The sequence below is a fragment of the Buteo buteo genome, chromosome Z, assembly GCF_964188355.1.
Source record: "Buteo buteo chromosome Z, bButBut1.hap1.1, whole genome shotgun sequence".
In the NCBI taxonomy this organism is placed as follows: Eukaryota; Metazoa; Chordata; class Aves; order Accipitriformes; family Accipitridae; genus Buteo; species Buteo buteo.
In genome coordinates, this window is record NC_134204.1 from 30,726,262 (window position 1) to 30,741,516 (window position 15,255).

General features: G+C 39.4%; 1 protein-coding gene across 2 annotated transcripts in view; it reads right to left on the reverse strand.

Moving 5' to 3' along the window:
- Positions 1-906: 906 nt before the first annotated feature.
- Positions 907-15,255, reverse strand: part of GLIS3 (GLIS family zinc finger 3) — a 176,477-nt gene continuing 162,128 nt past the window's right edge. For both annotated transcript variants that reach the window (XM_075020016.1, XM_075020014.1), the window contains exons 8-10: positions 11,300-11,481; positions 2,233-2,415; positions 907-1,043 (exon numbers count right to left, since the gene is read on the reverse strand). In XM_075020016.1, the coding sequence (XP_074876117.1) occupies positions 907-1,043; positions 2,233-2,415; positions 11,300-11,481 (502 nt within the window). The remainder of the gene's footprint in view (positions 1,044-2,232; positions 2,416-11,299; positions 11,482-15,255) is intronic.

Consider the following 15,255-nt stretch of genomic DNA (forward strand, 5'->3'; position numbering starts at 1 on the left):
TCTACAGGGTATTTTAAACCTTCCTGCGGAGTACTATAGCACATACAGCAATAAAGCTCTACAATATAATTAAAAATCAACAGAAAGTTAAAACATACTTATTCTTATCTAGCTGCTGTGCTAAATATAGAAAAAGTCCATGTACCTTCTCATGTAGTGCACTTAACCCTTCTTATTCATTGCATAAAACACTGGGTCAGAAGAAATATTGGAAAAATAGCAATGGCCATATTGTATGGCTTAAAATACAGAGGGAAGGAACAGACACCTAAACCGAGGCCTGTAAGAAATCCAGTACCCATGATCTTTGGCTCCAAAAAGAAGCCACACCAATGCCTCCAATGGGCAGTGCCAGGATGTATGTCTAATTTCTCTCCCTTTTTGATGCTGGTGTGTGTTTAACTTTGGAAGCATCACATGCGAACAAGTTGTGCAAAAAGCTGTGTGCCTTTGAAATGTTTGCAGTATGCTCTGGTTTTACTTCTTTTCCTTTTTTTAAAAAAAGGAATTTTCTAAAGCTGTGTTCTTCACTAAGTCCATGCATTCAGCTTGAAAGGATTACAGCCAACAAGCAGTTGCCTTATTCAGTTTGTGAATTCCCTTTGAGAAATTAAAAAGAAGAAAGAACAAAAAAAAGTAGAGCTGCTGTGCCACAGATGAAAAGAAAATAAACAATTGCTAAGGTTTTGGCAAAGCTTGCTTTCTCCAAACCTTCTCCTTCTCAGCTGACTGCTTGATTACATGATGAATGCTCAGTGATTGCTTTTTTCCTCTCCATTATGTATGTATATCAACCCATATCCCCATACATACATGGCAGTTTCATGGAGAGAAAAATTTTGTAGAGAAATATCAGATGGGCAAGATGAAATGGAATAAAGTTCTTGTAACTAGATTTATATTGCTTTAACCTTCAGTGTAGACAGAAGAAAGCTGGCTAGAGCAACGATCCACCGCATTTATTTGTAGGAAACTGCTATCCTCTGGGATGCTGCGAGCTGAATCACCAAAGGTACCCGTGGACCCTGCTGGAAAGTCATAAACTGGAAAAAATACAAAAATAATTAATTAACTAGGATAACTATATCACAGAGAATGTCCTAATACTTATGCACAGAACTGGAAATGGCTTTAAACCAAATAGACAAACAAAACCAACAAGACAACATATGTATGAAATTAATAATTACATAACTTACTGCTTACCAAGGGATAAATTTCAGTTCTGGCAGAATCAAGTCTGAAGTACAGTGAATTTCATCACAACTAACACTTGCCCATTTAATGGGTGCTAAATTTGTCATAATTAAAAAAATAAACTTCATGCTTGCTTATGAAATTTCATCATACCCAACATATGTTAAGAGTCAATAAAGTATTGTAAAGCAGACCCTGGAGCAGAAATTACTAACTTCTACAAGTGATAGTAGTAAGCACAAGAGTAACTGTTTGCAGAAAAACTCCCATCATTTGGATTACATCTTTACATACCGTGAGATGCCTGTTAGAAGTTACAGGTGCATTGGCTTTTTAATGCAATACTGAAAGACCAAGATGTAAAAGAGATTTCAAAGCACAATAAATGTTAAGTGAAATCATCCTGTGTGGGAGGACAGTAAAAGACTTGGGCATCAATTGTGCTTAGGCCCTAAGATTAGGCCCACTCTCTTGTGCTGATCCTCCGCACAGAGGTAACTTCCACCCTTCCAGAGCAGCATGCAAGCCCTGTATGTAGTTTTCAGCTAGGCAAAGACTAAGTCAAGTGTGCACAGAAAAGCATGCACCCAGGCACTTCTTATCATGGAAATGTGAATAAATAAAATTCAAGACTAAGAAAAATCAAACACACATAAAGCAAAATCAGTGGTTTGAATCATCCTGGGTACCTGCTACAATACTACAGCAGAGTGTAGTGGCTGGGCAAATATCACACAGGGCTCAATGGACTGTATTACAAAGAAAATACATGAGCTAGTGACTGTCTGAGCCCCAGAGGTTAGTACCCTGACAAGCCCTCAACAATGAGCAGTCTGCACAGAGGCCAGATGTTACTGTGACCCATGGTGATCGGGTCCCAAGGCCAGCTACTCCACAGAGGTCTGAAAAACATCTTCTCTTTGTGAAGAGTCAAGCCTGTCATGACAGGTCCCAGTCACATACACAGCTCAAGCAGATCTGTCAAAGTCCACAAACTGTACACAACCATCCACAAAGTCCCCAGCTGTCATTTACCTGTAATACCTGAATGAGCTGAAAAAGTTCGATGGAAAATGCCAAGGCCTGCCTGGCCTGCTGATGTGGGAACTAAGCAGTCTTCAAAAGGAGGAACCACATTGCAAGAAACACCATGTTGTACATTCTTCTGAGTGTCAGCATAATGTGGAGGGCAGAAAGTCTGAAGCTGCCCATAAAAACCTACAACAAGGAGAAGAAAGTGGTCAGTAAAAGACTTGGACAGAGTTACAAGACCTAGCATGTGGAACTGTGGCCATGAGAATGGTAAGAACCTTGACTGCAGTAGCACCGGGACTTCAATTATTTTCCACCAATAAAGCAGCTTTGATATGAAGCTCCCTAAGACTTGCTCCAGTTGCTACTAATTCCAAACACAATCCGCTACATGGACATCCTGATTCCAGCATGACTTGTGAGAGGCACTGACTAGCTAGAAGCTGAAATTTTTCAGAAAATTTCTCCCTTTATTCTGCAGTCCTGCTGTCTGAACTGGTACTCTCCAGATTTCACACTGGGCTGCTGCCTGAAAAATCTAAGAAAATGCTTAATTCAAAGTAAATGAAGTTTACCCAAGTAAGGTCTGAATAAAATCTGAGGGTCTGTCACTGATGCCAAGACAGCTGGCTAATAGTGGGGAGATACATATGAGACTCAGAAGGGTGGTTAGGTGATGAACCATGGGGCCTGCCCATTGTAAGCACAGGGTGAGAGTCTAACCCACTCATTGGTAGCGATGAGTCCACATGGAAGAGAACCAAGACCACTGTGTTACATGACATAAAAGATCCCCATCAGGTTTTTTTTTCTTTCAGTTGTTTTTTGTTCCTTAAGTGATATTGGAGAGAGGCATATAAGCACCAAGTAAATTCACATTGAAGTGCATGCCAAAATAGTACTTATATAACTAAAACCACTTGTCTTGGTAAAGCAGGGTCATGTATGCAGTCTAAGGGGCACAAACAGATGTTCTGCAGTAGGCTGGCCTGAATATTTTTCTCATGGAAGCAAGGTCTTTTCTCCTCCTTAAAAAATTGCTGCTAAGTCTAAGCTTTGGAGATTTTGCTCAGAGTCTGAAGGATGGCTTTTACAGGTATAAGACTGTGGTATGCATTTAGTTCTGTTTTCTGTAGTATATTCTTAGAGTACATGTCATAAATGAAACCATTATAAATTCAGTATTAGAATATATACATATTTTTCTTTTAAGAAAAACTGTGAATCAAGCTCCTCTCTGCCACTGCTTTGGCTCCTTGTTCTCACCACTCTCCTTTCATGCATAAAGGAAAAAGACAGTGCATTACCTCTAAGGTGTTATATAGAAATTATAGGCCTAGGAGTGATACAGTCTCTGACGATTTTATTAGCAAACAGCTTATTGCCTAAGGGCTGGTGTGCTATTCTCCTGATGAAGAATATACTGTGGTAAGTCATAACAAAAAGCCACTGTCACAAAAATGAGCCCCTACCTCAGAAAGTATCTTAAGGAATTTTCTGTGTCTCAAGTTTATTCCAGAGACATTACTGTCAATAAAAAAGAGCTGATGCGCAGGGCTGTCTCCTCTAGCCAGTCTAGTTAACCAACATCCATATGATAAAGTCCTTCCAGCTGAATTTCCTTTTAGTGTAGAAAGATCAATAAAAAGAAACAACAGAACCTTGCCTAAATCCTTAAAATATCAACATCAGAAAACAAGGAAAAAAGGTGAAAAGACGGATTGAAAAACATCTTTTAATGCATCTTCTATATATAAACTCTGTACTGCTCATACTGGCTTACAATTCAAGAACTTAAATGACTCCCCTCTCCTTAGGCATCTGTTTATTTTCTTGCGGATATTACAAAAAAGGAGGAAACCTTGTTACTTTCAGTGATAATAAATGTTCACAGATTTGACTTCAAAGAGCATTTAGTACTAGGAAAGAATAAAGAATCCTAATCTGGATAGTTACAGGGACAGCCAGCTCAATTTCGTCCTTCCACATGTTCAGGAATTAGCCTCAGTACATCCATACCGTGTACTTAGGAAAGCATATTTATACCAGACATTCAGCTTTCATGCCTGGGATCTACTGATGTCCATGAGCAGTAAGCAAATTAGTTGACAGGATTAAAAACTCATCTCCCTCCCTAAAGGTAATGGGATGTTTGGGTGAGCAGCATATGACAAAAGGCCTTTGGGTACCATTTAACAGTTCAGAAAAGATCAAGGAGATATCCCAGACAATAGGAGATTATAAGCAGAGAAGAGGTGCTTTATGAGAAGCATGAAACATGGAATCAGAACCCATTGATATTTGAGAGGGCGATGTCTAAATATCTTGGGTATTATATGGTACTTGAACATAACTATTGGCCTATTCATTCATTACTAGTAATTAGAAATGCCTTGCATGGGGCATCTAGTTTTGACTTATGAATAAAAAGTATATTAAAAATAAAAAAAATTATATTGGTGCAGTTCTGCACCCCAACCCAAACCAACCTTCCAACCTCAAATCCCTTTACAGTGATAGTCTATGCTTAGAAACATGTTATGAACATAAGGCATTTGGCAAACTTTTTCTGGATTGTGGCTAGGGGCTAGGTGTATTTGCATTAACTTTCCTATGGAATTGTGCACATGGGACTGTTGTTTGCTAAAGCTTCACTGAGTGTGTATGTACAGATAATGCATTTCATAAATAATAGGGATGGAGAAAAGAGAAGGATGCACTGGAAAACATGCTGTATCACTTTGTGCGATATAACTGATTTTCTGCCAAGCAAGAGGAAGGATGCATGATTTAGGAGTTTCATGCTTCTGATTATTTTTCCTTTGAGACTAATTTCTGTGGTCTCCATGAAGCAACATACAAATGTTGGCATGCATAAGATGTGCTTGAATTCAAACAGAAAACTCATGATTTAAAAGCATGAGAATAGGCCAGGACTATGGATAGAAAAAGACAGTCTGAACCCGCACCCAGGAACTCAGAAGAGACCTAATGGGGAGGTCTAGGTAACAATGGTGAGTGAATGGTCTTTGCATTTTATTTAGTAGTCTTGCAAGACACTTCTGTGTGCACACAATGAGATAAATGCCGAATTTTCACATACATAATGAAAGTTTAGATCAGGCAAATAGTTACATGAAAGAACACTGAAATACTTGTCAGTGTTGTGTCTGAAAACTTGCATGAAAAAAGAGTATTTAACTTCACATAAAAGAAGGGGGGGGGGGGGGAGAAATTAAAATAAAAAGCAGAAACACTCTTCCTCTTCCACAGCAGGCACAAGTTGCAGACTCTGCTCACTCTAGGGAGGCTGAACACTCACAGATTTCATTGTCTTTTGCAGGGGCTGTGGGCACTTTGCAGCCCTAGCTGCAAGATGACCATTTCATGCTTTTTTTTCTTTTAAAGTTTAACTGCAACAAAACTGAGTCAGACTGCAAAGCATGTTAGGAATTTACAACCTGGCAATCCTTAAATGTTCAGTCCTGACATTTAAGAATCAGCTGCAGTAAAATAAAATAAAATGAAAGAAAAAACAATAGCCATCCAAAACTTGACTTAGAAGCTACATAGCTATTGACAGTTTTTGCCTCCTTTAAAAATGCTTTTAAAAGAAACTTTTCTCTCAACCAGCAATAAGACACACTGTGCAAGTTTACTGCTGAGTCAGACTAGTTACCAGAAACAACCATTTCACCCTACAGCAGTCTAAGCCAGCTGGTGAGACCTTTCAAAACACGTGCTGAGATGTCCTTTCACGTTGCTCTGTGCTCATTCACTATTTGTGCCTTTCTCACAGCATCCTGTTCCCCATGCAGAATGATCTGGCGGTAACTTAGACTACGACTCCCTGAAATCTGCCAGAAAAACTACTTACCTTGGGGTTGAGCTACTGTAAGTCACATCCTCTCTGTTTGCTGATTCCCTACCTAAGCAAAAGAATTTTGTCTAGCAAAGTCTTACAAGCTTTGACCCATTGGTACCTTAACCACCATCTTGCAGAAAGAACACGGAAAGTGCACAAAGCACTTTCATTAACTCATGAACACCCAAATAATTTTTTTAAGATGGAAAGAGAGCACAGAAAAATAATTCAACTTTCCTAGATACCTGTTCTGCTCACAATTCAGTGTCATAAATATCCATCTTACAAAACAGAGAGCCATAAACAGGAAAGAGTAGAACAGAGCATACATTGCTCTCTTCACCTCAGTTATTTAGCACTATTCTAAATGTCTTTGTCCATGTCTGTAGTGCATCAGGTCACAGTGCAGAGGTCTTTGAACTGGAGCCCAAACAGGATACAGCAAAATCTCCTAGCTTGGTATCAGGAGCTCTTCCCTTTATTCACATGGTGCCATGCCCAAGAAAATCTGCACTACTGCTGAATGTAGGATAACATGGAACCATATGCAATTCAAGTTCTAGACCCTGACCATAGCTGGCCCCTCATTTGAGACTATCTGTTAGAGAACTACCTGTAGCATCAGTTTTCTGTGTTTTAATGCAGCACTGGAAAAATTAAAACGGCAAACAGGTTGGCTGATGAAGTTCCGGCCAATGAACATTTCTTTTCAGGACTGCAACTCTGGATTGTATCAGTTGCTCTCTTATTAAACTATTTAAAACACATATATGCACAAGGTTACGTCAATTGTGTTTCTTTGAATCAGTACACTATAGCCAAGATCCATGATGTCAAGATACAGAATAAACAGTTACTTCTCTGGCATGACAGCATTATTTCCTGAGGAAAGTGAAATACTTTAAAATATGATAAAATAGCTGTAGACTGCAAGAATCTCTTCTAAAAGCAAGAAGCTCTTGCTCTTTATCACATACAGAGCCTCATCCTGAAAGATGCTGAGCATCTGAAAATCCCAGGTACACAACCCATCTCAAATTCACAGCTGAAATCATGGTCCACATAAGTTTGTGATAGAGTCCTGATCCCATTGAACTGATGTGGACAAAGACTTCATTACAGATGTGTAATGCATGATTGCCACAGTTATTTCCATAAGGTAGGAAGTTTCTGATGGACATTTATTTCCTCCTCAGTCAGCTCTCTGCCTGGCACGACAAAGAGAGAATATTTCTCAAGAAAATCATTATAACTGCTACTAAAAAATAGCTATTAAAAAAAAACCTCATGGCTGAGTAGTCTTTACTACTGTAGTATATAAGAATTCCAGCTGGTTTAGGCCTGAACTACTTCAAAACAGTGCTCCTCTGCAGTATAATTCTCCAGTGCCCACAAAGTGAATTACACAAACATCAAGTAATCATTTGGTACCATCTGAGCATGAAGAACAAAAGGAAAAGAAAGAGTAAGACAGATGAGTCACATGTACTGCCAGACTGCAAATGTGAAAAACTAGAAATATTTCTATTTACTTAAATCTGATTATTTGTAATTAAAGGATAACTGTTACTAGTAGAGCTGCCTGTATAGATACACTAGTATAGCTAACTCATATCAGCTAGCAATTTTTTTAAAGAAATGTTGACTTTTATTTTTACTGAAGATTTTGCATGACTTTTTATTTCTTCCATTACTCAGCCAGCATTGGTCATCAGCTTAACTCACAAACACATATGACATGAGTTACAGGCACAATTTTAAGGGAGTGTCAGCTTTCTAGTGCAAAAATGTTCACAGTATCAGAAGTATCCAAAATCAAGTCATCTATGTCCATGCCCAAAGGAGCTTTACCTCCTATAAACACAAGAAGCTTGCTCACTGTGAAGGAGGAGTTTCTATTGCTGTTCTTTTCTTTCCTATCTCACACATCTCTTCTGACTTGTCTCAAAGAAATACCTTATTCTTGCAGCTGCCTGTGTGCTGCAGATGCCCGTGACTTCAGGTACCTCTGCTGAGATCCCTGTAGTCATTCTTGGCTGTAAAGACTCACCAGTACAATACAGGTCCCAGGCCAATCATTGCAGATTTCCAGGACCTGTACTGTCTTCTATTCTGCCTACAAATACATAGTACAATGGTGTACAATGGTGTCAAGCTGGGAAGTCGTCAATCCAGTCTCCCATCCAGGAGAGTTTCAGATTTACTGCCTATGGTAATCCAATAAAAGATACTACCGCCTAATGAAAGGGGAGAAAAAGCTCCACTTCTGCAGCTCAGTGAGTCATCTAACATCATGACTTCCAAACATCCCATGCAGCAAAGGAAACTGTGAATTTCACAAAAGGAAGGAAAGGGAATATTTAGTCTATTATATAATATTATCCAAGGCAATAAAAAGCCCTCAGATATTACTGTGTATCTGATGCTGAAAATCACTCAGAACAAGTAATGAAATCTGAACGGTAGACAACGTTCTTCCAAGACGAAGCAGTTTCACAATACAAGTAGCTATTAGATATAAGAGGCTTGTCAGTCTTGGATGTCCTATGTAATTTATTTCTAAAGGATAGTGCTCTGAAGTCTCCATGAGCTTTTAAGATGCTTAGGCTTTCAGTAAGGGAGTTTGTTTAGAACTTGTTTTCTTCAAAAAGCTTTTGGGCAATGAAACTCTTTCTTCCTCAGTACAGCCAATTTAAATGGATTTGACAAGTTTAAGACTACACATTGAGACAAAAATGTCACCATTGTTTGGTAGCGGACTGAGCTGAAGTGGCTATAGCTACAGCACTTTAAGTAATGAAAAGGCAGGTTATGAACTGCAGGAGACAGAAATTAACAGAGCTTTGCACAGACACTTCTTATATACCAAATAGTCCAGACTGGTGAGATAACTTTGTGGTATTTTTCTACATTATAATGATGTGACTAAGGAAGATGGTAATCTTTGTATTGCTGCTGGGAAAACATGACCATGAACTCTGGAAACATTTGCTTTTCAGAGAGAGAGTTTAGGCAAGATTTTCAGGCACACAGGACAAACAAAGCTTTCAGTGTAGCACATAGAAGTGAGACAGCTGTGAGGGAGTACATTCTGACAAAATACCTCTTATAGTGACAATAAGCTATTTAATCTTTGAAAGAACATTTAATACCCAAATGTAGCTATTGTATTGCAATGTATTATATCTTTCAATACTAAAAAAAAAAATAAATTAGAGTTCAGCCTGCATTGTCTTCCTACCTAGTTTTAAGTGCGGAGTTCTTTACAATTGCAACTTTGAGTTGCTATCTATGTGTACATAATTCCTGTCAGCAATGTCTATTTTCAACATAGGATTTCCTAGGACAGGGAGGCAAACACACTAATGCTAATATGGGACTAAGTAAGGTATGGGTTTAAGGTCCCAGCCCTTGAGGTTATCCATTTTTTGATACACTCAGAAGATAGTATTAAGCTTTATCTTAAATTTGGATGTGGAGTGGGGCTTCAGCCCATATGTGACATCCACCCAGGTGAGGGTCTCTATTGGGCCTTCCTCTTATAATGGTTTTAATGATGCATGTCTTTTGCCCTTTTAAATCCTCTTTGGACTGTAGGAGGGGGAGATGGGAACACAGTAGCATCGCTCTGGCCTGCCCTAAAGAGAAGATGCCCAAGCAGATATGGAGCTAGCTGCACCAACCAGTGCAAGTCCTGTATGGAGCAGTAACTAATCTGAGGTGATCTCTGAGCCTCTGGGAGGCACGATTCTTTGGAAACTGTTCAACTTTGGAGCAACTGGTTGTGATCCCAGATTCTGCAATTACTGAAGATCCCATGACCTTGAAAGGAAGAGGTTGGTAAAGCCATCTATGCACTCAAAGACAATTTTTGTTTCAGGCAAGAAGACAGACCTTAATGTCTGGATGCCTTTCTGGACGATGAGTTCTTGCCAAATATTCAGCAAAAAAGGAAATTGAGTAAAACGTATTGTCCTGTGGAAATAGGAAGGCTAACCTGATCCCTTCATGCCCCATATGCTAGAAATTTATTGGACCTGCACTGGCATGTCTTTGCATATGTCATATGACAATGAACAGTATATGAAAAAATTTCATCCTGTACTCTGTTGGCCCTAAATTATTAGTGACACTTCAATCAGAGAATAGAGAAAGCCAACAATAACTGTTTACATCCTTTGGTAAATTGCATATTCTTCTAGTACTGATCACAGCTCTACAGGATTACCAGTGCTTGGAAGAAAAGCACCTGGCTCAGATCCTGCTCACATGTGGTCTAGTATGATAAGAAGAACAAAACAGGACTGCCACCTTCCTTTCTCCCCTTCACACTCATGAACTCTGGGAGATGACTCAGTGTCCTCTCTCATCCCTTTAACTAGAGAGATGGCTTCCATCAGTGCAAGAAAATAAAAGAAGCTTTAGTTTTCTCAGGATGTTTCCTATGATATCTACTATATTAATTCTCAGGAAGCCTGATCAAAAAGCAGAATCCCAAGGCCTATAAAAGTCCATTATGCTATGTACCTTGTGTATGTAAATATGGCAAACCATGTATTTAAACAGTTGAGAGGAAACAGCATTACTGCTGTCAACACATTTCTGAAATGTTAAGGTAATTGCCATTCAGACTCCATACCAGCTAGAAAAAAAAACCCCAAACAACCCAACATTGTTTTCAGCTGCTGTTTATTTTCTTCTTGGCTACAGAAGTTTATATTTGATTGAACAAAGAGGGAGAGAGAAGTCTTGTCGAAGCTGTTTACACAGCACAAGTGGGAACACAGCTGTAAAAGACATCTATGCTTATAAACAAAGAGGTCTCCATCATTCCACAAGTGCAAGGGAGAAAAATATTACACCTCTTGAAAACCTGGTAACACTTTATGTGTAAAGTCAGGCAGGATTAGAAGCATAGCATTAGAAAATTAAAAGCAGAGGCCATCACAGAATTATTTGCAGTTCTATTTCTACAACAGCTCTGAAAATCAGTCTGAAGAGAAACCCGTAACTCCATAGTAAGATGAATAACAATTAGCTAAGCTAAGAATTTTAAGGAAGTCTGAAGGCAGGGTGTGAAGGCCAGAGACTTTCAAAAGGAAAGGTGCCTTAAAAATACAAGCACCAGCCCTTGAAGCACTTAATTTGAAACCAAGCAGCAGCGATAAACAACTAACATCAGTGATGAAGATTCTTCTTTCTTACCTTGGATGTGGAGGCTATTTGGTTGAAAAGAAGGGTTTGCTGCTGGCTGGTATGCCTTCAGAGGCATTCCTGCAGGCTGTTGAAGGTGGGGAGGTTGTGGAGTCTGTCTCCGCATCATGTGATGGGGAACTGAAATTCTCTGGGGGCTGATGTGGTGAGGAGAAGGAGCTGGAGCAACAAACCTAGGAGTTCAGAAACACAAACTGTAAAATCCCCAATAGATAAGAGCTAAAGGTTGTTTCTGTTTTACTTAGATCACTATAATGTTTAGCAGTTTGCATAGATACAAACTTCCAAAACAACAGTGTGCAGCCCAGCTACAGAGAAGACACATTTTCAAATGGTGACATATCATTAGATTGGACAACTGGGAAATTAAAAGTCTGAATTGCACCCTTATAATGGAAAACTCCTTTTAACTTCTGTGGGTGGGTTTAAATCTTAGTGGGAGGACATACCTCATGTGGATCTGATTTCTGAGGCACTGCCAGCTGTCTCATTGTAAGGCTTTGTATCAACTGTATCTGTCAATAAATAGTTGTCCTTCCTCACTGGAAGTGAGCAGTCAGTTCTGGTTATTAGACCTTGAGGAGTTAGATATTAGGTTCAGGTACAGGTTCAGGTTTCAAGTTCTAAAAATCTTTGTATGTTACATAGAGCTATTTGCAAATAAACAACTGAAGTCAATATAATGTATATAAAGGCACGGGTTAAATCGGTTCCAGTTGGGCAGAGTCTGACCACATCAAAACTTTGATCTGGACTCAAAGTATAAACTTACAAGCTTGGCAGAGGAGGAGAACCATTCAGACTGAACCTAGTGGTGCAGCTGCCACAGAGGTTCATCACTTCAGTGGTATGTTTTGCACAGCTGTCACTACTGGCACTACAAGGATACAAACTACTTTGAGGTTTTTATACAAGGGTTTTACAGACAGACTAAGTTTAACTTTTTTCTACATTTCCTTAATATTGCATATCCCAAAGTACATTACAAATAGGTGCTACAGTCATTTTCACAGATGGAAAGCTGAGGTTATAGGAGCTCTGGTCCATACCCCTGATGACCAAACTACCCACTAGAAACAATGGGATCTGATTAGTAAAGCAAAGCTCAGCCTGGGCTCAGGAATAGCTCAGGGCCTCTCATCCATGAGAGGAGAGCCGGGAAGGCCAGCAAAAGAGAGCCAGGATATTTATGCAAGAAGGTGCATGAAAACTGATGTGGTATTCTTGTCACAGATCAGCCTCTCTCTCCACTCCTAAAAGCAAGCTGCACGTCTGTGTAAAGCAAGAGCACCTACCTACCCTTCTCTGTGGTGGGGGTGCTTGGTACCTGCTGCTAGGAGGGATTAGTGCTTGCAGTTAACACAGTCTGCCAGGGTCCTAAAGCATGAGTCTGGTCCCTGTTCTCCTGAGACCTCAATAGAGTAAATGACTTTTTTTTAACCTAGCAATAAGAATGTTTTTCCTGCAGAAGCGTAAGGAAGCTGTAATCTCACCCTGAATACAACAGCAGGTGCAACTGTGGTAGTAGCTCTACAGGACACCTCTGGACAGGGTCATCATACAGGTCATAACCACATTTAAATCCAAGACACCCGAGCTCTTTTATGCTGCAGCTCAGAATCAGTATTTGCCACACATTATCTGTGTGATTTTGACATAATTCGAAACCTATATTTAGTACATTTCTGATAGAGCCATAATTTACTTTTGGGGTACAGCAAGTGTCAAGATGAACTTTGGATAATTTACTGCCTATTCAGTTTTCTTTGAGAACTGCATTTTTAGGCATATTAGATAGGGTTTGGATGGTCTTTGTGCTGATTTCATATTAACATCATAAACACATTCATTACTTCATATATGCTATATAGACGGAGAAAATAAAGATGTCACTACTGAGTCATTGAGTCCTTAATGTGTCAAATATTTTATTGTTCCAGATAACTGATGCAGTGTAGACTTAAAGACATACTAGGGAGGAAAAGAATAGAACAAGCCTGTGTTTCACAATAATACTAGACAGTAATTTTTTTAAAAAGAGAAGTCAGTAGCTATATAGTGATAAAAAATATCAGAGGTTTTTAAAAAGTGCTACAACTACCTGGTTATATGTCTCCTGAGTAAGGACTGGAGTTAGTTTTTTGTATAGAGCTCACACGGAAAGACTGTTATTTGCTGCCAGAGATTAAGAGCAATGTACAGTCTTTTATTACTACTGTTATTTAAAAAATCATGGGAAATCATCCTCTGTGTTTGCAAAGTTCATTTGTGAAAATTAATCTCTGAAAAATGTTTTTAACCAGCAGCAAATAACAGGGAAAAAATCCTTTTCAAAACACAAAGTGAAAAGCACAGTTTTAAAGATTTCATATTTGATTTAACATCCAAAACGCCCTCCCAGTAATAATGCACTACTTTGTATAGATAGACAGGACTCCTTTTTAGTAGACTTTAGTGGTCTTGATAATGATTTCTGAATCACTTCATGAATTCCTGGCTTACTTATATGGGTGACTATAGTTATCTACTTTTAGTTCCCTTCTGCCTAACAAAAGAGAAACTTGGACTTGTCTTAGTCCAGATTTGTCCCTGAACAAATCATAGTGTGTTACTGGGGGAACTGCAAATTTAATTTTGTTCCTGAAACAATCAGGACCAGCTTGTAACCACTCGGAAACTGCCATCAAGAATTGGAGCCAATGCAATCAGGAACCAGCCAGATTTGCAGAAAGGTGGCCTTCCCTATGCTTGCTGGGCACAAAATCAGAGGAAGAACATTTCCAGAGCCATCAAGCAGCCTCTCCCTTTCCAACAGTAGCTAGGAAAAAGTGTCCTGCTGGGGAATGACTAGATATGGCAGTAAGCAAGATAGATGACAAAGTTACCAAAGCTTACCTGGTTTGATGAGCTAGTTAAAATGGCACATAAATAGGGTTTTTGTTAATAACCAGTACTGGTCATGGCTACATGGAAAAAAAGATTTTACTCTAGCATTTGTTAACTGGAGCTGGCCCAAATGTAAACTACATGTACAATCTAAGCAATGTGTAGAAAAGGAAGGGAAGAGGAAAGCTAATAGTAATAGTGTATTTAGATAGTATAGTGTATTTATATAGTATTTATAACTATGCACATATTTTATTTTAGCATGGTTGGCCACCTGTAAACGAGCCTTTGGTGTGGGGAAACAACATTTCGTGTCTCTGTAGCAAGTATATCTATATATACAAGGTGTTTATTGGCCTAGAATCTCAAGTGCTTTGAGACTCCTTGATTGAAGAACTGGCTGTGCCAAATCGTCTGGCCATCAAAGGGTTGAAGGGGTTATTTTTGTAGGTGGAGAAAATACAGAGAACTGGATGGTAGAGAAACCCTTATTTGTTAAAATTCCCACCAAGCAGAACTGCCACTGCAATCCAACAGAGTTGAGACAGGTATTATAACTGTGATATCAAGTTGTCACTGTTCAAGCTGATTGGAAACAAGGAAAGCAAGAGAACTATCATTCAAAGCTCTGCCTGACCTATGGCTTTTTGATGGTGCTCCCATTTTTCCATGGGAATTGGAAGGACTCATCACCTTAGAACTATCTTGGCTGCTGCTCTTCTAGGCTGGCATTCTTTCACTTGATTTCACACTCCGGGTCTCAGGAAGCTCATGGAAGTACGTGACTGGCCCGGCAATATTGGACATTGTGCTTATACAGGAATCGCTCAGTGGGCTTCTCCCACCTTCACTATTTGATGTCTCCAAGAGTTATCACCTGTATCCACTTCAGAGAGCTCTCTGTTGCTAAGTAGCCAGCTCCCCTTCCTAAGGGGAGAAGGGAGAGCAGGAAATTGGTCCAAGACTGGGGCCAGCGTGCTGATGACAAGAAAAATTCCAGGTTTCTCAGGGATTTCAGTCCCATCTTAAAAGGAAACCCTTTTGACTCACTGCCTGCTTCA